Raw genomic sequence first — 25471 nt, 5'->3', positions numbered from 1 at the left:
CGAATGTTCTTTCAAAGTCATTCGGGGACGGAGGAAGTGGAGAGTCTCTCCCGGCGGTGTCTTTGGCTCCAAAAATTTTCCCGGGGAAAACAAGTCTCGACGTCGGCAAAAGCGTCCTTCCGACGTTGACCCGTTCTTGTTGCCGGCGGAGGACGTCCGTTGAAATGGTTAGACTCTGATGTTAGCGACATGCTAAGCTAAAGTACTGTGCAGAAGTCGTTGGTCCACCATTACATTTTGGGTACATGATGTGGGGGGGTGGCTGTAGAAATATGGAACTCCAACGATAACTCTGTTGAGGAAGTCCTCTTAGCAGCGGTGTTGCCGCTCGGACAGGTCGCAATCGGCCAACGGAGACGTCGGGGTCGTCCTCCTTGCTTAAGATTTCAGCCGCGCGTCGTGGAAAGTTTCCGCTAAATTTTTGCGGGAAGAGGTGGGTCTTGTGGGGGGGGGGGCGGGGTTAATGCGGCGGGCGGGTGGCGGATGGCGTGAAAGCGGGTGAAGACAAAGGACCGACTCCCCTGGAGGCGGAGTCTGCGGCTGAGGCGCTGGGGGCGGAGACAGTTGACAGTTGAAATGAAGTCAGGACCACGATACCATGTTCCGTTTGTTTGTGTACAAAGCGAGGAAAAAAACTTTTGATCACGTTCAGATTTTTGTTTTTTTCCCAATCCATATTCAGTGAATTGCACAGGATACGTTCCAATCTCACCCGCAGCAAATAAGAATCGGTGTTAGGGAGATTTCTTATCACACCTCCCACACAATTTCTCATTTAAAAATCAAAACAAATGTTTCAACAAAATCATATTTCACCTGAGCAAAGTGTGCTAGCTTCATGCTAACAAGTACAGTAATGCCTCTGTTCTCGACCACAATCCGTTCCAGAAAACGGTCCGAGAAGTGATTTGTTCGGAAACCAAATCGATGTTTCCCATTACAATGAATGGAAAATGAAATAATGCGTTCCAAGCCTTACAAATAGTCTTTTTTTTTCCTTTTAGCTTTTCCTGATAATCAACTGCATAGTAGAAATACATATGTAGTTTAAATACTTTATATAATAAAATAATTTAGGAAATGTTTAGTTTTTGCTTAAAATGTCTGCTTTAGTAGTAGAGTACGCTAGGCTGGGAGCGCATTCCTGTATTGGTAGAGAGTCGGCCTCCGGCATTGCAAACTTTTTATATGAACAAAAGTGCAGAATAACTTTAAACAAGCAACTTTCCTTCTTTGGAGCCACGATTGGAGGTTAATACGATCGTCCTCCATAAGAAGGAAAATAACAGTCACTAGCGGGACACATCTGTGTACAGAGGCTGCGTTATACGCAATAACCAAAGTACGCTGGTTGCGCCACGCGCGGTTATGTCATGAAGGTTTTTTTTTTTTTTTTTCCAAATTAACGATGATAAAACGCATTCCGGGTGGGTCAACTGCTCGGGCCAAGCGCTTTATGTCATTTCCGTGTTTTTTTTTTGGCGGCGTGGGTCAGCGTTATTTCCGGGGGCGTTCGAGTACCGATTTTCGTTCTGAAAACAAGCAAAAATATCTCGGGAATTTTTGTCCGAAAACGGGGACGTTGAAGAACAGAGGCTTTTACTGTAATACCGACATTCGATTGCCATGTTAAATGGGTGGGGCTTCAGAGTGTTGTGATTGTCACCTGATAGTGTAGCTACTGTTGTGGGCGGGGTCTAACACTGCAGTCACAAAAAGCTTCTTGGGTGGACCGTCTGACTCCGCCCCCCCTGAGAGACACCACAACCTCATTGTAGACCGCCTTCACTACGGAGGCCTCGGCGTACGAGGTCAAGCGCATCCATGATCAAGCTAGTTATCGTCACATGACCTCAATAGCTCCATTTTTTTTTTTAATTTAAAAAAAAAAAAAAAACAAGCAAGCATTACCTTGTAACGAGATAAATTGGGCGAGTTGGGCACTCGTAAGTCAAGGCGGGACAATAAAAACTCGAAGTGGATCGATTGAAACAATACGAACCTTTCCGCTTGAGCGGCGTTATGGCGGGCCACCTGCTGTAGACTCCGTCCACGGGTCTGCCAAAAAAAGGATCAGCGAGTTAGCCGACGTGATGAACTGAGGGAGGGGGGGGTACGAGAAATAAAAGGTGCGGTAGAACCTGAACCTCCTGGTGGGACTCGGTGAGGAGTTCGGCGTCACTCCGCTGTCCGCCGAACGGAACCACTGAGGAAGACGTAAACAGGGCCGTAAACACTCACATGACGAAAAAAAACACCAAAGTGACCGTGAATCAACACCTCGGACGGGCTTTGGTGCCACGGGCTGTCGGGCGGCGCGGGAAGCTGACAGGAAACTCTGGAAAGCAAACAGGAAGCGTCAGGGCGGGCGGCTTCGGAGCGGGCGGAGCAGAGCGAGGGCGCTGGCACCTGATTCTATGTACGGCGGCGCTCCCCCCCTCGAGCGACGACTCCATCTTGTCCTCCTGCAAAGGCGCACGGCGTCACGTCATGTACACGCTGGGCGGACCTTCCAAATCAAATCTCACAATTTTTTTTCTTCGGACAAAGTCCGTTTGGAGGAAAAAGCAAAGGCCAAATCACATTATTTCAATGTCGACATATTTCGATTGACCCCCCTCTTTTTTTTTTTTTTTTTTTTTTTAGGATGGAAATTATTTATCCTTTTACGAACTCGCTTGTTTGCTTACGCTCAAGGGTCGCGGGGAGTGCCGGAGCCTGTCTCGGCTGAGGTGGGCCAAACCCCGAACTGGTCGCCAGCCAATCGCAGGGCACGTGGAGACAAACAGCTGCAGTCACAATCACACCTTGGGGCAATTTAGAGTGTCCGACTAATGTTGCATGTTTTTGAGATGTGGGAGGAAACCGGAGTGCCCGGAGGAAACCGCACAAGTGGGTCTGGGATTGAACCCGGGACCTCAGAACTGCGAGACTTTGTGGGTTGCGGTTATCGTGGGACAGTTAAACCGACACTTTTCTGTCATCATGTGCGGGATCAGTAGCAGATTTTAAAAAATAATAATAATCTTTAAAGATTTGAAAAATTTGAATATGCGTACTGAGTCGTCCGAGCTGATTGCGCTTTTGCAAACAGGCTCCTCTCCCTCGACGGCCATATTGTTAGTGTAAGGAGTGCACCTCAGTGAGGACACATTTCCAAATATATATCGACATAAAAAGAAAAAAAAAATCCCACCGAATCACCAACCCCGGCATCGTCCGTCGCGAGCGCTCACTGACCTGCGACGGGCAGCTGCAGTTGACGGAGCCTCGTCGCTGTCGCACCCAGAAATCGGGACTGCACGCGGCCATCCGCTCGCTGAGGGGACAACGGCACGTTACGATCCGGACGGCTCGCGCTCGACGGCGGGACGGTCGTACCTCGACTTACGAGCCAATGCTTGTGACATTTTTTTTTTCTTTTTTTGAGGGATAAAATTTCCAATTTTTTCAAAAAAACCCAAAATGACAACAGCCGCCGAGAGCCGCTGCCGCTCGCAGCCAGACGCTCACACGCGGTCAAACCGGCCAAGCCGACAGACTCTGGTGCCGCTTCCGCACATGTTTCAAAAAACAAAAAATAGCACCCGCGCCCTTGCCGACTTTCAGCTTGTCCCAACGTACAGTGAGTAATTATTGTAATTTTTTTTTGTTTCTTTAATGATTTGATTAGCTCGGTCACAGAACAAATTCAACTTGTAAGTCAAGGTATGGCTGTACAGCGTGATCATTTATTTCCCTCTTTTTTTTTATTAATTTGACGTTTCCCCACATGCTCAGTGACGTCACTAATCGACGTCACGTTGTTGTTGTTTTTTTCTGACGGCCCGCGGTACCACAAACCTGCCACTCGGAATCATGGGGGCGCTGATGGAGCGGCGCAAAGCCCCGGCGGCTGCGCCTGCGCACTGGTCCACTTCCATCCGCTCCATTCTGGCCAGGCGCAGGCCCGGCCCGTGAAGCCTCCCGGGCGGCCGAGGGGCTCTACGCGAGCCCGCTAGAAGCCCGAGGCCTCGCTGCTTACCTCCACTCGCCGAATGCGGGCTCGGAACGGTTACGCGGCCTCCTCCTGCCTCCCTACCGCATCGCCCTCGCCGAGCCGATGCTGGTTCCGAACGTCACTCGAAATCCACAAGGACCCCGAGACGCCAAATCCCCGCAAAAGTCGGGTCAAAGTCAGCAGCAGGACAGGTCCAACTTTGTCGCGGAGGCCGAAACACACTTTGTGGACTTTTGGAGCTCTCGAGAGCGCGCAGTGCTACATTGGCGTCGCGGAGCCGCCACGCAGTTGCCCGAGGCGGGGGGAACCGGACCCGGGCCGCGTCGTCGCTCGTACGACGTGCCGAAAACGCCGCCGGAACGTCTTCAACATGTTCGGAACCAGCAACTGCAACTTCGACTCAAAAGCGAGTGAGAACGGGACCAAAAAAAAAAAAAAAAAAACGGGAAAAAAAAAACAAAAAAGCTGAGTCCTCAGCTGAGAGAGCGATCGGCGCTCTCTTGTGGTCACGCGGAGAAATGCTGCAGAATCGCTGGCAACTTTGGCCATTTGTTCAAAGTTTTTGAGGACGCGAAGAGAGCTTTCCAGGTCACAAGTCGGCTTTCATTTACGTACTTTCTTTGTGAGTTGGGCGTGTCTGTGCTGCATGCGAGCGTTTGATCACATGTTTGTACTTTGTTCTTTCCCAGCTCCGAGCTCACCAACTAGCTCCGATGAGCTCGCAGCAGCAGGCCAGCTGCGTGTCCGCGGCGCCTCTGCGGGTCTTGTGCTTGCACGGCTACCGGCAAAACGGCGCCTCGTTCCGGGAGAAAACCGGCGCCCTGAGGAAGCTTCTCAAGAAGAAAGTCAACTTTGTGTACGTGGACGCGCCGCATTTGCTCGAAGGAGGTAAGCCGAGGCTAAGCTAACGCCAAGATAAGCAAAACACACGTCAAACTTAACTCGGAACGTCGCTTGCTGCGTGCCTTACCGTAGCAAGTAGTCAAATACTGCATCGGGCGTTCAAATTGTGCCCCCGTAAAGCTATAAAAATGCCGTTTTTGCCACGGAGCCAATTTTACAAGAGTCAAACTTGAAAGTGCGCAATTAACGAAGACGCCACAAGATGGCGGGACGCTAAACTCTTGAAAAGATCATAAAGGTCACATTTACTTTCCTACGCCATTTTGTTCCGTTCCTGTTTTGCTTATCTGTGTTTGCGCGCTGGACGTACATGGAAATTTGTTCCACTAACCTCACCGTCGTGGCCTTCGACGTCAACGTGCAGCCCAGGGGAGCGGCGGCGAGGAACCGGAGCGGCGAGGCTGGTGGTTCTCGGACCCCGGCGCCCGGACCTTCAGCGCGCAACAGCGCTGCGAGGAGAGCTCGGGCCTGGACGAGAGCGTGGCGGCGGTGCTGCAGGCGGTGCGCCGCGACGGCCCCTTCGACGGCATCCTGGGCTTCAGCCAGGGTGCCGCCCTGGCGGCCATGTTGTGCGCGCTGCAGGAATCCGGAAGGAAGCCGGACTTGGCCTTCCGCTTCGCCGTCCTGGTCGCCGGCTTCCGCAGCGGGTGCGCTCAGCACCTCAGGTAAGGCTGGCGAATTTGTTTCTTTCAGGACCGCCCCTCCCCCCCCATGTTTTTCCCCGCCAAACTCACCGGTCCGTCCGACTTCCTGGAAGAAATGCGCCGTAAACTTTGCCCGGCCCCTGCGCTCTTCTTCAGCTTCTACTCGGCGCCGCTGGCGACGCCGTCACTGCACGTCCTGGGCCTGGACGACGGCGTGATCCCCGCCGACATGAGCCGCGACCTCCTCCCGGTTTTCCGAGACCCGCACGTGCTCACACATCCCGGTGGCCATTTTGTCCCGGCCGCGTCCGCCCACAGACAAAACTACCAGAACTTTCTGGAGCGATTCCAGTGACTGGAAGTTCTGGGACGTGGTGCTTCGTTGCGCTCAATAAATGATTTCGTAGCTGACTTTTCTGGCGTCTTCAGCGCCGAGTGTTTCTTCTGTGCTTTTGAGTTGTACAAATTGTAGAACCTGTACATGTTTTGGACTTTGGATTTTTAGTCATACTACAGAGCAATACCAGATTAATAAGTCTGTGTAGTCGTAGTACAAGTAGTCCGGCGCTGGCGTCTTGTCCAGCTGTGCCTCGTCGTGTTGCCGGTTCGGTTGCTTTTGCCTCTCCGCCGTGCGCTCGGTGTCGTTGCGGCGGTGCCACCCGGGTTCTGGCCCCTCGGCCTGTTGTGACTTCACCCTCGATCCTTGTTTGTTTTTTGTGCGTAAAAAAAAACAAAACCTTTTTGGAGACCGGAGGACGTTTTGGGTCCTCGACGTGTGGAAAATGTCTGGCGTGATGCGTTCAAGGGCCACCTGAGGTTTATGAAATGGACGCTTGGGGCAGGTTGTTATGAGAAGAGCTGACTTAAAAAAAAAAAAAAGTTTAAGAAATTACTCCAGAAAAGAGTCAAAAAGTAAAATTTTTTCAATTGGGCGTCCACATTTGTTAGTTCTACCAAAGTTCTACTGTATCATGATTTTTTTTTAAAAATTTCATTTAATGCGATACTTATTTTTTTGTCCTTGTATTGTTGACATGAACACAACAACAACAACTTGCTTTCGTCTTGTCCCGTCTCAGATCAACGCTCATATAGTCCAAAAATCAACGAAAGTCCACTCAAGCTCTTGCAATGAAATTTTTTTTTATTCTTATTTTACGTGTAATTTCTCCTGCGATTGGCTGGCGGCCTGGGAGAGGCTCCAAGCACTCCGTTTGTGAGGATAAGTGGCGAAAAAAAAATAGATGGATGAATGTAATCTCCCCCAATGAGTTCAAATAATAATAAACACCACGCACTCGTGTAAAAACCTTTTGAAAAAATGTTCCCAAATCAGCGTCGGCGGCAAAGACGTCATAATCATATCAACCCATAAAGAATTTTGTCTCGCCTCCGTCGGATGCTTGCATTTCTTTTCCGTCACGTTTTTTTTTTTAACTTTTTTTGGCTCGCGAAACGCTTTGTGGCCTCCCGTCTGTGAAATGTGCCGAACGGACGAGGAAGAAAAAAAAATTTTGCTTGATTTTTATAACCGGGTGAAGTTGCGCATCCACTTTTATGACGACTTTTCATTTCCGTTTCCACCCGCACGACTTTCAGGAGACGCCCGTCGTAGTCGCGGCCGTCGGGGGCAGCACGGGTCCGAGTCGCGGTCGACGTGACGAAGCCCCTCCCCCTAGCGACCATGGCTGTAGACTGTTACCGTGGTTACCGCTCGCTAGAGTAACAATCTAGAGCCACGGTCGCCATGGAGACAGCAGCCGGGCTGGCTTTGGTCGCCGTGGCAACTGAAGCGGGACCCGCTCTCATTGGCGCTCGCCGGGACTCCTCGGCGGGGCCCCGTCTTGTCCGTCCGTGTCCAGTCGTCGGCGCTGTTGCCGGGCGTCGGTAGCCATGACTGTAGACTGTTACTGTGGCGGGAGTGCGCGTAGCAGCAGTAAGCAGTCTAAAGCCAAGGTGCCGATGCTCCAGCCGAGGTCGTCGGGCTCCAGAACGCTCACCCAGTACGAGTCTGCAATGTTTGGAAGTATTTGGCGCCCGTCCAGGAGTTTTCTGGTGGGGGGGGGGACAACAGGTCAGCGTCATTCAATTGCATTTCCATTTTATTTTTCAAGTCGTTACAAATGAGGGGCGGCTGGAAAGCGTTGGCCCCACAGTTCTGAAGTCCCGGGTTCAATCCCGGACCCACCTGTGGAGACTCTAAATTGTGATTGTGTGTGCAGCTGTTTTGTCTGTATGTGCCCTGCGACTGGCTGACGACCAGTTCAGGGTGTAACCCGCCTCTTGCCGGTTGATAGCTTGGAGAGGCTCCCGCGACTCTTGTGAGCGTTAGCGGCTAAGAAAATAGATGGATTACAAATGAGTCGGTTGGGGTTAGGCTGAGGAGGCCGAACGTGGGGGCTCCGGTCAAGGTCGTACGGAAAGCGGCAAGATCGACAAGTTTAGCTGCAAGACGTGACGCTAACCCTGCCGGCTAGCGTCGTCTTGACGGCGCCCCCGTCCGATTTCCCGTTCGTCTGCGACGTCAGTCCGAGCAACGCAAAGTTACGTTTTGTCGAATTCAGAAAAATGAAAACAAGCCACGTTAGCTAGCAACTGGGCACGAGTCATGCAGACCTTTTTGTTCTTATAATTGATTGCATTTCCTCTGTCACAAAACTTCAAACCGATAAATGCTCACAAATCAATCGTAATCTGCTGTGACCACGTGACACGCTTGGCACGGCTGGCACAGTTTTTGCTACCCGGAGGGGTGCGCGCGACCTGCTCGTGGGTTCAAAGTCAATGGAGTTTTATGTATTTCCAGGCGTCGTCTCGTGCGCGAGGGGTCCAAGTAAACGACCAAGAAGAAAAAAGAAGATGAGGCAAACAATTGCAAATTGTTCATTTACAACAGGGTCAAGATCTGCCTCCCAGTTGTGAGGTTGCGGGTTCAAATCCCAGCCCTGCCTGCGTGTTCTCTCAGTGCCCGTGCAAAATTTCTCCACGCGAGATTCATTGAGGGCTCTAAATTTGCTCCTATACGTCCTGCGATTGGCCGGCGACCAGTTCAGGGCGCACCTGCAAGATAGCCGGCGTTTGCTCCAGCACACCCGACGCGCTACAGAAAGGTTTTGTGAGATTAATAACTGCGAGACAAAATCTATTACAATGTAACTGCAATTAATTGCGATTAGGGGAAAACTGACTCAACTAAGGCATGAAATATGATCTGCAAAGGGGAAATCTGCAATTATGAAAATTACAAATATGACAGGATGCTTTGCATTAATAATACTAATGGTAATCATTTTTTGGGATGTAAAATTATTCTTAAATCACAAAAACGACATTTAACCAATGCCTGAGAACATGTTCATTATTTATCCATCTTGATCCATCCTTGCTGTTTGTATTTAAAAAAAAAGTGAATACATTTTCCCCGTTTTTATGCTCAGGACGAAACAAAATATTCCTTTGCAGCATCTTGTCACATTTAGGGCGAGAGAACTTTGTTGCGGTGATTTGAAAGCTTCTGCTTTGCCCTCATCTTGTGGCCTCCACTTCCAATTAAAAACTGGATTTTGTACATTTAATATTATATAATATCATAATATTGTATATAATTAATTTTTGGTCCCACATCCCGAAAATGTCTTGATAATTTTATTGTTTTTGAGGAAAGCGGGGGAAATTGTGCGTTTGGCACAATTTTATCATCAAGCAATACACACGCTTGAATTTTGTGATGTATATTTTTCCAACCAAAAATGTGGTCACGATATATTCACGAAAGGAGATGTTGCTCGTGCAAATTTTAAATATATGTTTTAAAAAATGTTTTGAAGGCAAAATGAGCTTTTCCCGACATTTCAGCACCAAGCGTTCTAAACAGCGCCCTTCGTACGGTGTGGTGCGTGTGTGTGACGTCACGCGGGCGGCCAACCAATGGGCTTCGGAACCCTCTCGGGCTCCCGACGTATCAGAGCGCGCCCGCTCCTCGGTTGCCATGGCAGCAGCAGCCCGCCGAGTGGCGGCAGTCCACCTGCTCCGGGCGACATCGCGCTCTGACGAGTAGTGAATGAAACAAAACACTGCGCAATCCCTCCCACGCACACCGCGCGCGTGTCGCCTGCCCCCCTTCCCCCGTTTTTTCCCCCCGCCTTGTAGTAGGCAGTCGTGCGCCAGCGTGACGCGTTGCTGACGTCACAGCTATGCGAAGGCGGGAGGGAGCGACAGCTGGAAGTCCATATAAGGAAGAAGGGGGCTCCCGGCCCGGAAAAAGACGTCCTGTCCTAAAAGTGACGCGCAGTTTGACCGGAAGTGATCGTCGCTTTTCACCGCGATGACGTCGAACCGCGCGCGTGAGTCAGACTGCAGCAACGCTCACCTTCCTCCTCCTCCTCATCCTCAGTCAATCACTCACCTGCTGCACATTTGCTGCTCGAGCTTGAAACGGCGCCTTTTCTTCTTCTCCTCCTCCTTCTTTTCCTCTTTTTCTCCTCCTTCTCTTCCTTTCTTTCTTTCCTCACCTCCTTCTAGTTTCCCCGTTGCGGTGCGCGTCCGGCGCTCGCCTCCCTCACAGAGCGGCTCTCCCGTCCTCCGTGGGCTTTTTATAGAGATGTCCTAGTAACTGTAAAGGAAGAGGTGGGGAGGTGTGTGGGGGGGGCGGCGGCAGCTCATTCATTGAGAGATTCACCTACACATGTGCGCGTGGGCACGTCACCGAGGGGCGTGTCTTCTATTTCTAAGGGGGGGAGACACGCAACCGGGACTTGAGCGCGTTTCGTAGGTGACACCCCTTCACTATCTCTATTGGTCACCCGCAATCCGAGCGTTGAGTGCCACCCGCGTATCTACTCGTCCAAAATTGTGTTTTCGACGGCCCCGCTCGTCAGTGAAGTTCGAGCTCCCGTGCAGCGGTAGTGGCACGCAGAGGCCGGAAGATGGCAGCGCAAGTGTGAGAGTTTTTCGAGAAGAAGAAGAAGAAGATGACAACTCAGCCACGAGGGAGCGGAAAAAACGCCAACGTGCTGGGTGTCAGGTCTCGTTCTTCCGCGTCACGTTTGGGCAGCCAGGCGAGCATCGTTGCTGTCTTTTTCCGTATTCTTTACCCTCGCTAACTTCTGTCTGCGTGCTATTTCTGGTTTCCCGATTTCTCTGCGAACAGTAAGTCCAACAGTGCTCTTGGTTTTCATTTTGTTTTTTATTATGATTTGATGGAATAAATGGCAAACGGCATCTAGAAAAAGCCACCGTCTGAATTAAGAAGTATTTTGCTGCCAATCTTATTTTTCCTGCTTTATAGTTTGAGGTGTCACAAAATCCATCCATTTTCTTCACCGCTTATCCTCACGGGGAGTGCTGGAGCCTATCCCAGCTGTCAAGGGGCAGGACTGGTCGCCAGCCAATCGCAGGGCACACCGAGACAAACAGCCGCAGTCCCAATCACACCCAGGGGCAATTTAGAGTGTCCAATTAATGTTGCACGTTTTTGGGATGTGGGAGGAAAGCGGTGGGCCCACCCGGAGGAAACCCACGAAGCCACGGGGAGAACATGCAAACTCTACACAGGCGGGGCCGGGATCGGACCCGGGTCCTCGGAACTGTGAGGGCAACGCTTTACCAGCTGATCCACTGTGCCGCCTGTCGCAAAATACCCTCCCCACCCCCAAAAAAACAAAAAATGTTTTTTTTAAATATCAGGTTTTGTCCGCTTCTTGGTGAGAAACGTCCGTTTTTGGTGAAATTAACCCATGTTAACTGCTGATTACTAAAGAACAGAACAAGTTCAGAAGAAGAGCATTTCATCTTTGTTTTGGTGGCTTGGCTCATTTTTTTTGTCACAGAGGACAAAAATGAGTCCCAACGCTCCAAAATGGCCGCCATTCAAGGAATTCCTTTTTGAAGCTTTTTAATGATTTGACTTTCTTCTTGTAATATTGCCGCGTACACAAGGGAGGAGAAGTGTCCCCCTTTCTCTCTGCAGGTGGTGCCACGCCGGAGGATTTTGGCTTTCGTGACTGTATTTGTCTGTCCATCCATGTTTTCCTGAAAACGCCCCAAAATCTTCTCCTCCTTCCTCACCCCCCCCCTCGTCTGACTCATGCTGAAAACCCTGAGAGACGGGAATGAAAGAGGAGCAGGAGGTTGATGCAAGATTGGGAAGAGCGGAGAACACGGAGGAGAGAGGAAGGACGGGATTGACTGCAACGAGAGAGAGAACGAAGAGGAAAGAGGAAGAGGTTGCGTGGGAGGGCTGAAGGAGTGAAAATGGAAGAATAGAAGGTAAGCCTAGAGAAGGAAAGAAGGACAAGGAGGCGGAGGGAGTCGTTTGCGGCTCAATCGCTGCATGCCCCCCCCCCCCCCACCCACGAGCCTCCGCCCCCACCCCGTTCAGAGTTTGTCCGTGTGTGTGCGTGCTGGAACTTTCTGCAAAGTCATCCAAGTGTGACTCACGCGCCAATTCCCGACCGCCGTCTCGGACCTGGACGGCGCCCTCAAGTCTCACCACGCACGCTCCCAAACGTTTGCCTGATCAGTCCGGCGGGATTACGGTTTTAATCGCCACCTGGGCCTTTTGGATCCCCCACCCGAGTCCCGGGTCCCCTGACACCGGGGGCCACCCTCCGTTTCACTTTCACCTCTCTGTGCGCCACTAATTAAAGAAAATTCATCTCTTTTTAGTTCCAACAAGCGCATAACTTTGCCTCCCGCTCTGCTAGCAGCGAATCTGTTGCAGTAGCATAATGCAACAGATTGAACACAAACGCTGCAGCAACCCGTACGGACAGAAAACACGCAAGTACCATCACATATTGGTGCTTGGGCACCTGCGCAGATTGGAGATTTCTGTTGGGTGGTGACAACCCTGCCAAAAATATGGCAGTACCTCTCCATGCACTTTTTCAAGATTTTTTTTAAATGTGTTGGAGAACACGCCTATCCAGCCAGTCACACATTCTTCGTCGTCTGTGAAGAACAACTAATAGTGCTGTACTGATGAGCCCCGAGGAGCTTGACATCCTAAAATCCGTCCGTTGCGCACACCACAAAGAGCAGCACAACGACCCTTCGATTGTGACAAATTGTTGCGTCCATGATGTCACGGCTGTATCTTTTCATAAAGTCCAATATGTGTTACGCGTGCTGTTCGAAGACCGCCGCGACGCCTTGCACTGGAATGTAATTTGTACTTAGTTACTTCCGGCTCGCGGTCAGCCTGCTGTCATGAAGCGGGTCCTCCCTCGCTCTTGCCTGCGTCATCCCGTGCGGGGGAGTCGGGGGTGGGGGGGGGCGTGATCAGGCTGCGCGGTGAAACCCCCTTTGGCGGGCTGGATGAGATTCACCTGCACAAAACGCCCCCGCGTTTCTCTCTCATTTGTATTCGCGCAAGGTTTCATCTTCCTCCGCCTTCTGCGTGCGCGCGGTGAGCGCCTGAGCGCGTGTCGTCATCCTGCATCGCTTCACCTGCGGTTTGCTGCAGCGCACACGCACAGCACTTCCGGCGTGTACCCCCCTCCCCCACAAACCCCCTTTGGCGCGCGCGCACACACACAACACCCTAAAAGTGGCGCAGGCTGCAAACACGACAGCGGGACGATTTCATGAGCTGAAACCAAACGACGGGCGTCGTCGGCGGGCTTCTCGAGCTTCCGCGCCCGGCCAGAAAATGTCTCCTCATATGAATATTAAATGTATCCTCGCGGATTTGTATGCAGTTATGAACTGCTTCATATGCCCCCCCCCCTCACCGTTCCAAGGGACCCAGTGATGCATACCAAGTGCGGATAATCACCAAATCATATCAAAACATTTCTTTATTTCTTTAAGAAAATCCCAGATTGTATGAGCTGAATTGTCAACTCATGAATATCCTCACGTACCACCGCACAATCATATTTATTAGCGTTTATTCATTTCATTTTGGTGTCAGTCGCGACACTTCCTCTACTATTTCCATCTTTATGCGCTGTTCGAGCGCTTTCCCACCACAGAGTCAAAGAAACTTCCTAAGGAGGTTTGTGCGGAAATTTCTGATCACGAGACCAACGAAGGAATGTAAATATTGCAAGCTGAATAATTCAGCAGCACCACAAAGAAAGAAGAAGCGCTCGCAAATTTTTTTTTTTTTTTTTTTAGCTGTTGCTGGGCAAGAGCGCGCGCGGACTCGAACGGCGGCGGCCTCGCGCATCTTCTGCGCACGAGCCGCAAACGGAGGCGCAACCTGCACCTCACCCGTGGCGACGTACCCACCTGCGCCTTTTCAAGAGCTGCAGAACCGGTTGCAAATTCTAAGCGTTTACCCAAGTTGATAGCGAGTGCAATTGCGCGGGAATACGCATCGATATGAATAATAATGATAATCGAGAACAAATAAAACCAAATGGGCAAGCGAATGCATTTTACATCCGGCCGATCGAAATCCTTCCTCAATTGTTCCATCTAGTGGACATTACACGGAACTGAAGGCACACTGATTTGAAGTGGACACGTCAAAATATCTTGACTCGGCGGGTTTAAACTGTCGGAAAATCACGATAAGTATGAAATCCCAATGCTAATATTTCCATACGTATGTGCTTCATTACCCATTTCGCGAAGTTTTTCAATTTTCCGTTGAAGTTTGTCCTGCTGCGACCTCCGTAGGTGTGTTTCGCGTTTTCGTGTTGTTGTGCGTTGGGGCCAGCCAAGATGGCGGAACAACTGGACCGAGTGAGAATATCCGCCGCCGAACTTCGAGTCCAAAGCGTCGCGGCGTCCACTTCGACACTTGACAAAGGTGAAAAGGGGACAAAAACACATCAACGACAGCAGGAGGGGACCTCAAAACTCCCAAACTGGCCCACGGTTCAAGTCTTGTAGTTGGCAAACGTGCGCGTGCTCGGCTAATGTTGCTAATGCTAATCGTGCTAACGCTGTTTGTGCGATCGGCGCGCGTTGCTTTTCAACGTTGCTGTGACATTTTGCCACCAGCAACAGTTTGCCTTACACACACGAGAACGACGCACCGGTTTGCGCGATTTTATCGTTTCAAAGTGGACTTTAAACCACTCCAAAGTAATGTTGCTGTCGACGTCACGAGGACAACCGAAGGGAGCGTTTGGAAAAGGAAAACAGCGAAGCACTACTAGATCGTGTCATTTTGTTGTTTTGTACATGGGGAAACTTGTCAGACAGTTTTGTCGCCGGCCACGTTGTTGTTAAGGTTTTCCTTAAATCCAACTTGTGTGTGTGTGTGTGTGTGTGTGTGTGTGTGTGTGTTCGCGCTCTCTTTGAACGCAGAGAACGGTCACGTGCCCAAGAAACACGGTCGCCATCCCGACCTGGAGCGGTACCGGCGAGGGGCCGGACAGGGACGCCAGCGCAGCGACAGCGAGGAAGCCGAAAGCGGTCCCACGCCCAAAAACGCCCCAAAAAACCTTGTGTGCACTGACAAAGAGATGGGAGGCGACGACAGCAACGTTCCCGCTGTCGACATCGAGGCCGCTCGGGAAAAAGACCCGCCGAAAAACCACCAAGAAAGTCAGGATCCCGCCGGAGCCGTCAAGCCAAAGAAAGCTCGCAAACCCACCCGAGAATTTTACCAGCCCGGAATCCGCCGGAACGCGCAGGGGAAAGACTGCAGCGGGCCGCGAGAGCAGGATAAGCCTCTCTCGGGGAGTTGTGAGCGTACAGCCGACCGGGACCGGCGCGGCGACGAAAGAGCGATGAAGGAGAACGCGGATGACGGAAAATGCACTCGGGAAAACACGAAATCCGACGAGGGAAACGGGAACGAAGGACGGCAGGCTCAGGTGAAAGTCGCGGTGGAGAAACTTGCGAGCAGAGTGGAAAAACTCAACGTCAAGGAAGAAGCGTCTCGCGGAGGTGGCGAGGACGCAGCCGGCCGCAGAGGGAAACGGACGCATCAGGAAAGACGGGAAGAAAAGACGGGAAACTGCCGAAGAAGAGGCGGCGAGAAGGAGAAGAGCCACCATGTCGTCGCGGGGCCGAGCCAGCGGGAAAAGGAGGGAAGGGACGTGGATGCGGTCAACAAACCGGGAGAGACTCGCCCAAACGAGCTGAGAGCGAGCCGAAGAAGAAGCGCCGACGACGACTGCAAAAAGAACAGCGGGAAAGCCGACGAAGGCGCCCCCACGCGGAGAAGCTCGCAGGCCGCGGGCCAGCAGAGCGAGCGCCGCAAATCGGACGGCGCCGCCCCCGCCTCCAAGCGCTATTCTAAGTCGGACATCCGACGCCGTCGCACGTACAGCAGCAGCTCGGCCGGCAGCGTCGCCGCCGCCAACGGCCACGGCCGCCCGCAGAGTGGGACGTGCGGATCACGCCTCCGCGACCGCAACCCCAACGGGGAGTCCTCGGCCGACTCCGCCGAAGTAAGCGACGCGGCAGACAGCAGGAGGACGGACGGCGCGTGCGAGGGACGCGACGCCTCCCGGCGGAGGAAAGGCCGAGGGGTCTCCGCGCAGAAGAAACGGGGCGCCTCCGGGGATCGCCACAAACACGGGCCGGCTCCTCGAGGCCGCGGCGGAGGTACGAATGCGGGGCTCGAGCGCACGGAAACCTTCACGTTGATAGCCTAGAATCAAACGGCAATGTCAAGACAAAAAACGAGAGCAGCTTTCCGGCGCGATTATAACAATTTTTAATCTAATCTATTTTGGGCTGGAACCGTCATTTGAGTAGAAGCGTTCCAAAATCTGTTCCTCGTAGCGACACACGGACGAATGTTACCCCCCAGCACGATGGAGGCGAGCTAAGACGCGTCAAAGATTGAAAATGTCCAAAGTTTGCCATCAGTTCACATTTAACGCACGTTTAACGGCAGCCCTAAAGAGCGTACAATGTACATGCGCAACTTTGAATTCATTATTGAACAACGAGTCCAAATTGAGGGGTGTAGTAACACAAAGACTGGCATGTCCGCCAGGTATCTTGGTGCTGCCGGCCCACAGTGACATCTCCAACCCGTCCGAAGCGAGCCAGCGGATGCTCTTCGCCGGGCTACGCGGAGGAGCTGCCTCGCGGGTCCGAGGAGGCCGCAGCGGAGGCGCGAGGCGCCTGTGGGACCCCAACAATCCCGAGCAGAAACCAGCGCCGGCCCCCGGCGGCCGGCGCTCCCTCCCGCAGGCCGACTACCCGCAGATGGGTTACGGACAGCTGCACTTCTTGGACACGGACGACGAAGCAGCGGGGAGTCCCCCATCGTCGCAGCGCCGGACGACTGCCTCGGCCCGCTACAAGTTCCAGAATTCGGACAACCCCTACTGCTGCCCCGCCCCCTCGGGCCAGCGCCACCCCTTCGCGTCGCCTTACCAGACGGCCAACGGAGCGTACCTGACGGCTCAGCTGCATCGAGGCTATCCCAGGCCGGGGGGGCCGCTGACGGTGGAGGAGGCGGCGCAGCAGGCCAGGGGCGAGCTGGGCCGTGTGCTCAGGGCGGCGGACTCGCAGGAAGTCCAGCTCAGCAACCTGCTGTCCCGAGACAGACTCAGCGCCGAAGGGCTGGAGCGCATGACCCAGCTCAGGTCGAGTGGTTCATACGTGTGATATTTCGAGAGATTTCCTTGCCCGTTGATTTGCGTTCGAAAGGCGTCGATTGTGACTGGCGCGCGTCGCGTGTTCCCGACCGCCAGGGCGGAGCTGCTGGCCGTGTACGAGCGCGTGGTCCTCAGCGACATCGAGCTGGCCGACTCCCACGGCGTGGACCAGGCGCTGTGGAAGAACGTCTTCTACCAGGTCATCGAGCGCTTCCGCCAGCTGCTCAAGGACCCCGCCGCCCCCGACACGCCGCACATCCGCAACATGCTGCTCACGCTGCTTGACGAGGTAGACGCCGATAAAAACCTGACTTCAACATCGACCAGTTCCACTTGAGACGCATTTCTGGCTCGTTTCCAGGGGGCGCAGTTCTTTGACGCTCTGCTCCACAAGTTGCAGAGGGTCTACCAGTTCAAACTGGACGACTACATGGACGGCATGGCCATCAGGGCGCGGCCGCTGGGCAAAACGGTATGCGAGCGTCTGCCGACGTGCCTTAAAAATGGCCCGAGTGCTACGGGAAAAAGTGTCTAAACCTGTAATTTGGTCCATCATTAAATCTGAGATTATTTGGACATGCCGCCAGATTTTTGGGGAGCAGCCAGTACTATTCCAAAAACCGTAGTAAGAGTTCATGCTGTTCTCAGGTGAAGTACGCGCTGATCAGCGCCCAGCGGTGTATGATCTGTCAAGGGGACATCGCTCGCTACCGCCAACAAGCTAGTGACTCGGCCAACTATGGGAAAGCCCGCAGGTATCAACATATTTGTGGAAGATGATGATGATGATTATGATCGAGTTAGACTTTGTTCCTTGTATGGAAGTCCCCTGCCAAACTCTGCTGCAAATAGCATTTAAAAATAAAAACACACACACAAAGAATTGCCTATGATGTCAAGCTAGGAAAATGATTGTTGATTTGTTTGGATAAATTAACAACAAAAAAAAAAGATCTCACTTTCGAGAGCGTTGGCATGACGAGAAACAATTATTTCCTCAATGTATCTTTTCACTTCTTCCCATCCTGTGCTGTTCGATCAAAACAAGTTAAGCAAGCGTTATTTCGTTCTGGCGGCTGAAACGGATTATTTTCATTCCCATTCATTTCAATGGGGCAAGTTGTTTCCGTTTCTGAACAGACTCATAAATGAAGTTGAGCTCTGCGTTTGCACTGTATATTGAAGGCGTTTGTGTTCTTAATTCATTTTCTCAGCTGGTACCTGAAAGCCCAGCAGATCGCCCCCAAAAATGGGCGTCCGTACAACCAGCTGGCCCTGCTGGCAGTCTACACGGTGAGTGACAAAACGCGGAGCTTCAGTGGCGGCTCGTTAGCTCATAGCACGTCGATCCCCGGGCGTCTGTCCCCTCTGGCAGAAACGCAAGCTGGACGCCGTGTATTACTACATGCGCAGCCTGGCGGCGTCCAACCCCATCCTGACCGCCAAGGAGAGCCTCACCAGCCTGTTCGAGGAGGCCAAGCGCAAGACGGAGCAGTTGGAGCGACGCCGGAGGCAGGACGAGCGGCACGGTGGCTCCGGGGGGCCCGCCGTCAGGGGGCGCGCCGGCCCCGAGGACGGGGCGCGCTCCGAGGTCTGGGTGCGCCCCGGCGGGCGCTCGGGCGCCGAGGCCGCGTCCGCCCGAGGAACCGCTGGCGAGTCTGCCGGGGACTGCGAACTCGACGCGGAGCTCGACGACCTCAGCGCTAGCGACGTAAGCGCTGCCCCTCGCTTGCCCGCCGGCATAACGATTACAAGATGAACTTTGTTGCTGTCGTTTCCAATGTATGACATGCACGGCAGCAATCGATGTCTTCTACCCGTGTATAACACGCAGCCAAAATTTCATTACATCCGTATGATGACGTGCTGGTGGCAAGTCGCCTTTAGTTCAGGATTTTGGGGGGAAAGAACAGTGGATCAAATATGTGACGTTACGGTGAGTTCCACAATGAGGAAAGCTCTTAATCATTTCATAAATAGTGCTGAAATGCGTCTCCCTTGTATTACAAGTTCTTAAAGATCAGAGAGACAACAAAATCCAAGACGGGAGCATTTAGATGAAAGACTTGTTTATTATTTATTCCTCTTCAGATCAGCAAGAGATTCAGCCTGAGTTTTCTGCACGCACACGGGAAGCTCTTCACCAAAGTGGGGTGAGTCCGACTCCACTCAGGTCACGTGACTCCGGTTTCCCTCACACCCGGTCCTAAAACGCGACCGTCCCCCTTCCACGCGGGCTGGCAGGATGGAGTCGTTCCCCAGGCTGGCCCAGCGGGTCCTGCAGCAGTTCGCCGCGCTGCTCCAGCACGGCCCGTCCCTCCTGGGCGCCACGCAACTGTTGCAGATCGTCACCGTCAACATGTTCGCCGTGCACAACGCCCTCAGTCGAGGTGACGCCCTCGCCCGTACGCCCGTGACAACTCAAGGATAAAACGCGGGTGCGTCTGTCCGTGGTGCAGGCGCAGATGAAGGAGGAGGAGGCGGTGGGGAGTCTCGCTCGATGCTGCAGGAGCAGAGCACGGCGCTGGGCCTCGGCATGTTTGCGCTGATGGTGCAACGCTGCACGCAGATCCTCACCGACACCCCCGCAGGTACATCGCTGCTATTACACCTGTATTCTCTGCATGACGCTTTTTGTGACGTTCTGGCTCTTGGTCCATCCCAGCCCCTGCGTCGGCGGCAGAGCAAGAGGACAAAGACGGCGAGCTGGAGGCTCTGCTGAGGGTCTCCGATTTCCCGGCGGACCTGCGCGAACTCTTGCCCGCCGTCAAGGTCTGGTCCGACTGGATGCTGGGCCACCCGGACCGGTGGAACCCGCCGCCCAGACTCATCGAGTGAGCTTCCCTTCTCGCTTTACGGTCCTCGCCCTCCGCGTTCCCTCACTTCCTCCTCCTCCATCTCGCAGCGTCGGCCCAGACGTGTGGCGCTGCCTGGCCCTTCTCTGCAACGTGCTGGCGCGCGTGGACCACGGCGAGGTGCCGCTCTACAAGATGGACACGGACGAGGCGGAGGGGGACGAGGAGCTGACCGTGCTGCAGCTGGACGAGGACAGGCTCCTCGCCGGCTTCGTCCCTCTGCTGGCCGCGCCGCAGGAGCCCTGCTATGTCGACCGGCACACCGACACGGTATCGCGCACGCGTCGCGTACTAGCTACCAAAGAGACACTTGCGCCTAAAGATTGGCGACAGGGCACGTGGAAGACACACAACTCCCTTTGTAACGGCAGTGACTCACGTTTGAGAAATGTGCAGGTGTTGTCAGTCATGCCCCCAGATATAAAGTTACGGGTGTGGTCCACCGGTCATGCCCGCAGATATAAAGGTGAGCGCGTGTGTTCTGTTTGGAATTATGAGTGTACCCCTTTAAGAGCAGAGGGGGGCGGTGTCAGGTAAACTAGGAAGTAGAAGTAAGCTGCGCTGTTGTTAGAGACTGTGTGCTTCCGTGTTAAAAAAAAACGTCAGGCTGTGGTTCAGTGCGCTGGATCGGTTTTCATGTGCGGTGAGGGTGTGCGACAAATACGCAATTGCGCAGTGCCGCAGCTTAGAGGGCGCATTGGTCAAGACTGCACAAAATAAGCGACGTCTTTCAATATCTATTTGTATTGGTACTCTTAAAATTAAAAATTTCAATTTCTCTCCAGGCCATCGCCGCCGACTGCAAACGGGTGACGGTGCTCAAGTACTTCCTGGAGGCGCTGTGCGGACAGGAAGAACCTCTGCTGGCCTTCAAGGGCGGCAAATACGTCTCTGTGGCCCCGCCCCCTCCCTCCGCCGCCTCGCCGGACGTCGGGACCGGGCAGGACTCGCTGTCTGACAAGGAGGTGACAAGTCCAAATTTTGAGCGCTTGCTCCTAAAGAAAAAGCAAGATGTGTCAAATTGACACCTCAAAGACGGGCGTTTCTCTTGACGTCGTATTTTTGAGTTACTAACTATGCGTTACATATGTGGCGTGGGGTCATGTGACACGTATTCAGCTCGTAAACGTGTTTTTTGTGTTCGCAGGCCGACGATGTCATCGTGGAGTCCTCGATGTCCGCGTCGGAAGGCGAGGAGGACGAGGACGCGGAGGGCGACGGCGAGAGCGACATCCGACAGCTGAAGGCGCGGCGACACGCCCTCGCCAACAAGCTGGCGCAGCAACAGAGACGCCGCGACAAAATCGAAGTAAACGCAGCGGTGCCCCTACTTACGAACGTCTCTGGTAACGAAAAATTCAAGATATGAAAGGCTAAAATAGGCGCTTGGATCCGCAGCCTCCAAATTCCACCCAACGTAAATATGCTGCATCTTGGTTGGTGTGCCACAATAGAGCCGCTCTCTCATTGGCTATCACCGTTCCTGGCGTCCCATTGGCTAGGAGGGATGTCAATCTTTACCAATGATGCTCTTCGTTGTCACCGAATCACACGCTAGACCTATCACAAGCTAACGCACTTTGGAAAAGAACAACTTTTTTTTTTTGTTGAGGCGCTAACAGGGCCGGTTAAAAAAAGAAGAAGAAAAAAAAAAGAAGACATACCGGTACGTTTTTTTCCCCGCGCGCCAGGCGGTGCTGGAGACGACCGGGCGGCTGCAGCTGGTGGTCCAGCCTCTCTTCCTGGTTCCCGACACCAACGGCTTCATCGACCACCTGGTGGCGCTCAAGAAGCTCCTCCACTGCGGAAGCTACATCGTGGTGGTGCCCCTCATCGGTAAGATGGAAAACTGATTCTTACAGTCGCAAGAAATTGGAACTGTTGTCGCAAACCATCCGTCCTGCGCCTTGGAGTCGAGTCCTGGTTTCCTCAGTTTCTGTTTTTGGTTTTGCCGCGGCAGTGATTACGGAGCTGGACGGCCTGGCGAAGGGCCAGGACGCTTCTGGGTTAGGAGGAGGAAGAGGAGGAGGACACGTCCCGGCGGCGGCACACGTGCGCAACGTGCAGGAGAAAGCCCGCCGCGCCGTGCAGTTCCTGGAGGAGGCCTTCGAGGTGAGGGAGCCGCGACTCCGGGCGCTCACCAGCAGGGGGAGCCAGCTGGAGTCCATCGCCTTCCGCAGCGAGGACACCTCGGGACAGCAGGTCAGAACTTCCCGGCGGCGGCGTCCGAATGTCATCCCGGGATGATGCGTCGGCTCCGATAGACGAGCGAGCGCGCCGGCGGGCTTCCTGAACTGACCAATCGCAAGTGTTTTCTGTCGTCAGGGCAACAACGATGACGTCATCCTGTCCTGCTGCCTGCACTACTGCCAGGACAAGGCCAAGGACTTCATGCCCCATCAGAGAAGTACGGAAGCCGCCCGCCTGTTTGCCTTACGGCTAGCGAAAAGGGCCAAAGTCACAAAAATGAAACTGGGGGGAAAAAAAAAGTCACAAATTCAGAGGATGCAATATTAATGCAGAAATCTCTCGTTTTGGTCTTTATTTCATAAACCATCGCTATTTTGGCCCGATGTGAACTCGGCGTCATTTGGCCGGACTACAACATACAATTTCAATTTCAACAATTATTATTTCATAAGGAGCTTCATATTTAGGCCCTTTAAGAAAATATGACACCCGTGTAATTAGTGGTTTGGCGTGTTTTGCACGTTAGGGGTGCATCCCTACCCGGCTAACGGTCATGCGCAAAAATGTGCACAATACGCGGAAGCGTTTTGATGCATTTGAATAGATAAATGTATTTATTCATTTTTTATCATATTTCATTTTTAAATTTGCTGGGATACGACAAAATGAAAATTCTTAGCTCAAACTGAAAATGAAGAAACCAAGGCCTGGAACCTCCCCCAGAAATTTGTTCGTGCGTGTGTAACACAATGAATGAAAATATGGTCGAAAATGTATTTCATGATTCATACATTTACTAGATCGATTTTCAGAGGGAAAATTCTTGGCTAATTTCGACAAATTTTCTCGAGATGGTGGATTTTGTCTTTTGGTCTGCTGTAATCTTCAAAATGGACATTTGAAGCAGGACCAGCAACGGTGGATGCGCCTTAGTTGAAGATTTTTTTTTTTATTTCCTTCCAATTTTCTCAGTTTTTTAAAATGTTTTACTTTATCTTAGTTTTGAAAATGCAATGTAATTGAAAAAAATGCTCCACTGTTTTGTCCCCGCCCCCTTTTCAGACGGGACGGTGCGCCTTCACCGCGAGGTGGTCCTCCTCACTGACGACCGGAACCTGCGCGTCAAGGCGTTGACGCGCAACGTACCCGTCCGGGACATTCCTGCTTTCCTCAGCTGGGCCAAAGTGGGCTGAAGGTTCTGCGGGACCGGCGGCACCTCCTGCTGCGGGAGGGGGGGGGCCGCCCACCACGGGATTAAACACCCCCCTTCCGCCCCTCCTCATCCTCCTCTTCCTCGGGATGACGCGTGCGAGGCGGTAAGTGCGGCCATTGGACGCGCAACGGCGCGCTCCCCGCGCCCACGGCGGAGAAACTTCCGGGCGCTGCGCTCTGTTCTGTTGCGCCGGGCTAGCCTGCTAGCGCGCGCGGGGAAGTTCTCACTTCACTTTGGAGCGTTTGAAAGAGAAAAGTTTGTCGCGATCGGCAGCAGTTTGGCAAGTGTTGCGCTTTGCGTGCCGCTTCTTTCGGATTGAAGTTACATTCCGTTGATCACAATTTCAAAGTGAACATTTCAAATGTCCTCGCATCCTTTGGCGATATTTCTTTTTCCTTCAGTTTCACTTTGCATTTTCAACGTTTTGTGTGTCCCACTTTTTAATGGCAAAACTTTTGGCGTGCAAAGGGTACGTTTCTCTTTTGGAATTTGCGTCTTCATCTTGTGTTTCGGCTCGTTTGTGTCTTTTATTTATTGGACTCCAGAATTTCTTTCCCGCTGGTGTTCCAATGCAGCAGTTTTGCGTTTTAGCAGCCTGATGAAACATTTTGCCTGATCTGTCATTAAAGTGTTTTTGACGGCGGTGTTGTGATTGTATATCAGCTTTATTCGCAGACAAATTACCGTCATTTCCGGCCTACAGAGCGCACCTGCTTATAAGCCTCACCCGGTACATTTGGAAAGGAAATACCATTTGGTACATACCTAAGCCGGAGTCGTGTAAAAGCCACAAGGTTCCGCATTGAAACACGAGATATTTACAAAGAAAGACGGTACACAGAAAGATTTTTCAAAGTTTTAATACCTTAGCTTATCTTAACATAGCAACAACACAATAGCACGGACAGGACTAGTAAAAAAAATAAAATAAAGATCCGCAGCAGCTACAAAGTAGCAACACGCTAGCGCGGCGCTAATGGGGCCGGTTTAAAAAAAAAAAAAAACATACCGGTAAAAATCACTGAGACATGGCAGTAACACAGCAGCTTCACACTAGCTCGGCACTAACAAAGCCGGTAAAAAAAAATACATACCGGTAAAAATCACTGAGATACGGCAATAACACAGAAGCTACACGCTAGCGCGGTGCTAACGGGGCTGGTTTAAAAAAAAAAACAACATACCGGTAAAAGTCACTTCCTTGGCACATATATTCTTTCATTCTTACTTTTTCCACTCCAGTGCCCCCTTGCGCCAGTTAGAAAAAATGCACAAATTAGCCGCATAAGCGTGTGAAAAAAGTTGCAGTTTATAGGTCGGAATTTACGGTACGCACACCACTCCTAAACAATCATGAAAATAGATATACAGCAGATGATGTCAAAAGTGTACACACTCCCCATTCAATTTTTGTGTGTGTGTGGTGGAAATGAGACCAAGATTGTGAAAATTGTGACTTTGACAACTCAACTGAAAAACTAAATCAACAAACGATTCCATAACTGTGCTCACCCTCTTCAAACAGGCATTGGGCCGTGTTCAGAATGATCCGAATGAAGTTCATCTTTTCTGGTCGGCTTTTCCTGACATTTTATTTTTATTTCATTTAATCACCCCCAAAATAATGTGACACAAATGCTACACTTGAAAAAAAATGGCAATTTTGAATTTTGAAGCAGTTCTACATCATTCATCGTCTTCACTCATTTCAACCCCTGCAGAGATGTTACTTTTCTATGCCATATTACATGTATCACCCCACATACTTCATAATTGTATTTTTTTTAAATATATGCAATTGAAAATAGAATTTAATTAATTTTTTTGAATGTAAGGGATGTTCAGTTTTCATTTTGCTACATTATATTCTGCATCTGGTATGACAGTAGTAGCAGTGCATATTCCACAAGTCTGTAATATCAAATACATTTTTGAATATGACATGTTGGGACTCGAATACAAAAATGCCAACCGCACGAGGACTGGATCGGATCCGCCTCGGCACCAGCAGCCGCAGCCGCCGCCTGCCAGTAGCGTCATGACAACAGGGGCCGACGCGGTGGCCAATCAGCGAGCGACGTGACGTCTCGAGCCCTCTCATTGGTCCGCCGAGCTTTGGCAGAACGCTTGGTGCCCCCGTCCGTCCA

General features: G+C 52.0%; 3 protein-coding genes across 6 annotated transcripts; 2 read left to right on the top strand and 1 right to left on the bottom strand.

Moving 5' to 3' along the window:
• Window positions 1–58: 58 nt before the first annotated feature.
• On the bottom strand, window positions 59–3978 carry LOC133492053 (uncharacterized). The gene is made up of 8 exons (XM_061803968.1): window positions 3844–3978; window positions 3241–3319; window positions 2410–2465; window positions 2281–2338; window positions 2142–2206; window positions 2003–2058; window positions 1667–1751; window positions 59–548 (listed from the first exon to the last, which is right to left on the bottom strand). The coding sequence occupies exons 1-8, from the start codon at window positions 3930–3932 to the stop codon at window positions 461–463; spliced, it is 576 nt and encodes a 191-aa protein (XP_061659952.1). The 5' UTR covers window positions 3933–3978; the 3' UTR covers window positions 59–460.
• Window positions 3966–5958, top strand: ovca2 (OVCA2 serine hydrolase domain containing). Of its 3 annotated transcripts, none has more exons than XM_061803965.1 (4): window positions 3966–4410; window positions 4690–4888; window positions 5268–5568; window positions 5704–5958. In XM_061803965.1, the coding sequence occupies exons 2-4, from the start codon at window positions 4714–4716 to the stop codon at window positions 5900–5902; spliced, it is 675 nt and encodes a 224-aa protein (XP_061659949.1). In that variant the 5' UTR covers window positions 3966–4410; window positions 4690–4713; the 3' UTR covers window positions 5903–5958. The 3 variants fall into 3 exon arrangements, with proteins under 3 accessions (XP_061659949.1, XP_061659948.1, XP_061659947.1); XM_061803964.1 differs by lacking the exon at window positions 3966–4410 and adding an exon at window positions 4422–4622; XM_061803963.1 differs by lacking the exon at window positions 3966–4410 and adding an exon at window positions 4423–4588.
• Window positions 5959–13907: 7949 nt separating this feature from the next.
• On the top strand, window positions 13908–23966 carry smg6 (SMG6 nonsense mediated mRNA decay factor). 2 transcript variants are annotated; one of them, XM_061804423.1, is made up of 20 exons: window positions 13908–14070; window positions 14176–14308; window positions 14812–16059; window positions 16457–17054; window positions 17163–17355; window positions 17428–17538; window positions 17715–17821; window positions 18281–18359; window positions 18442–18777; window positions 19158–19219; window positions 19311–19456; window positions 19532–19657; window positions 19732–19900; window positions 19972–20191; window positions 20707–20886; window positions 21069–21230; window positions 21613–21757; window positions 21882–22123; window positions 22247–22328; window positions 23174–23966. In XM_061804423.1, the coding sequence occupies exons 2-20, from the start codon at window positions 14221–14223 to the stop codon at window positions 23302–23304; spliced, it is 4425 nt and encodes a 1474-aa protein (XP_061660407.1). In that variant the 5' UTR covers window positions 13908–14070; window positions 14176–14220; the 3' UTR covers window positions 23305–23966. The 2 variants fall into 2 exon arrangements, with proteins under 2 accessions (XP_061660407.1, XP_061660406.1); XM_061804422.1 differs by having other exon boundaries at window positions 13918–14070; window positions 19526–19657.
• The last annotated feature ends 1505 nt before the right edge of the window (window positions 23967–25471 follow it).

This window comes from Syngnathoides biaculeatus, chromosome 18 (assembly GCF_019802595.1).
Source record: "Syngnathoides biaculeatus isolate LvHL_M chromosome 18, ASM1980259v1, whole genome shotgun sequence".
Classification (NCBI taxonomy): domain Eukaryota; kingdom Metazoa; phylum Chordata; class Actinopteri; order Syngnathiformes; family Syngnathidae; genus Syngnathoides; species Syngnathoides biaculeatus.
Note: the sequence above shows the minus strand (reverse complement) of the source record. Positions and strands in the feature narration are given on the sequence as shown.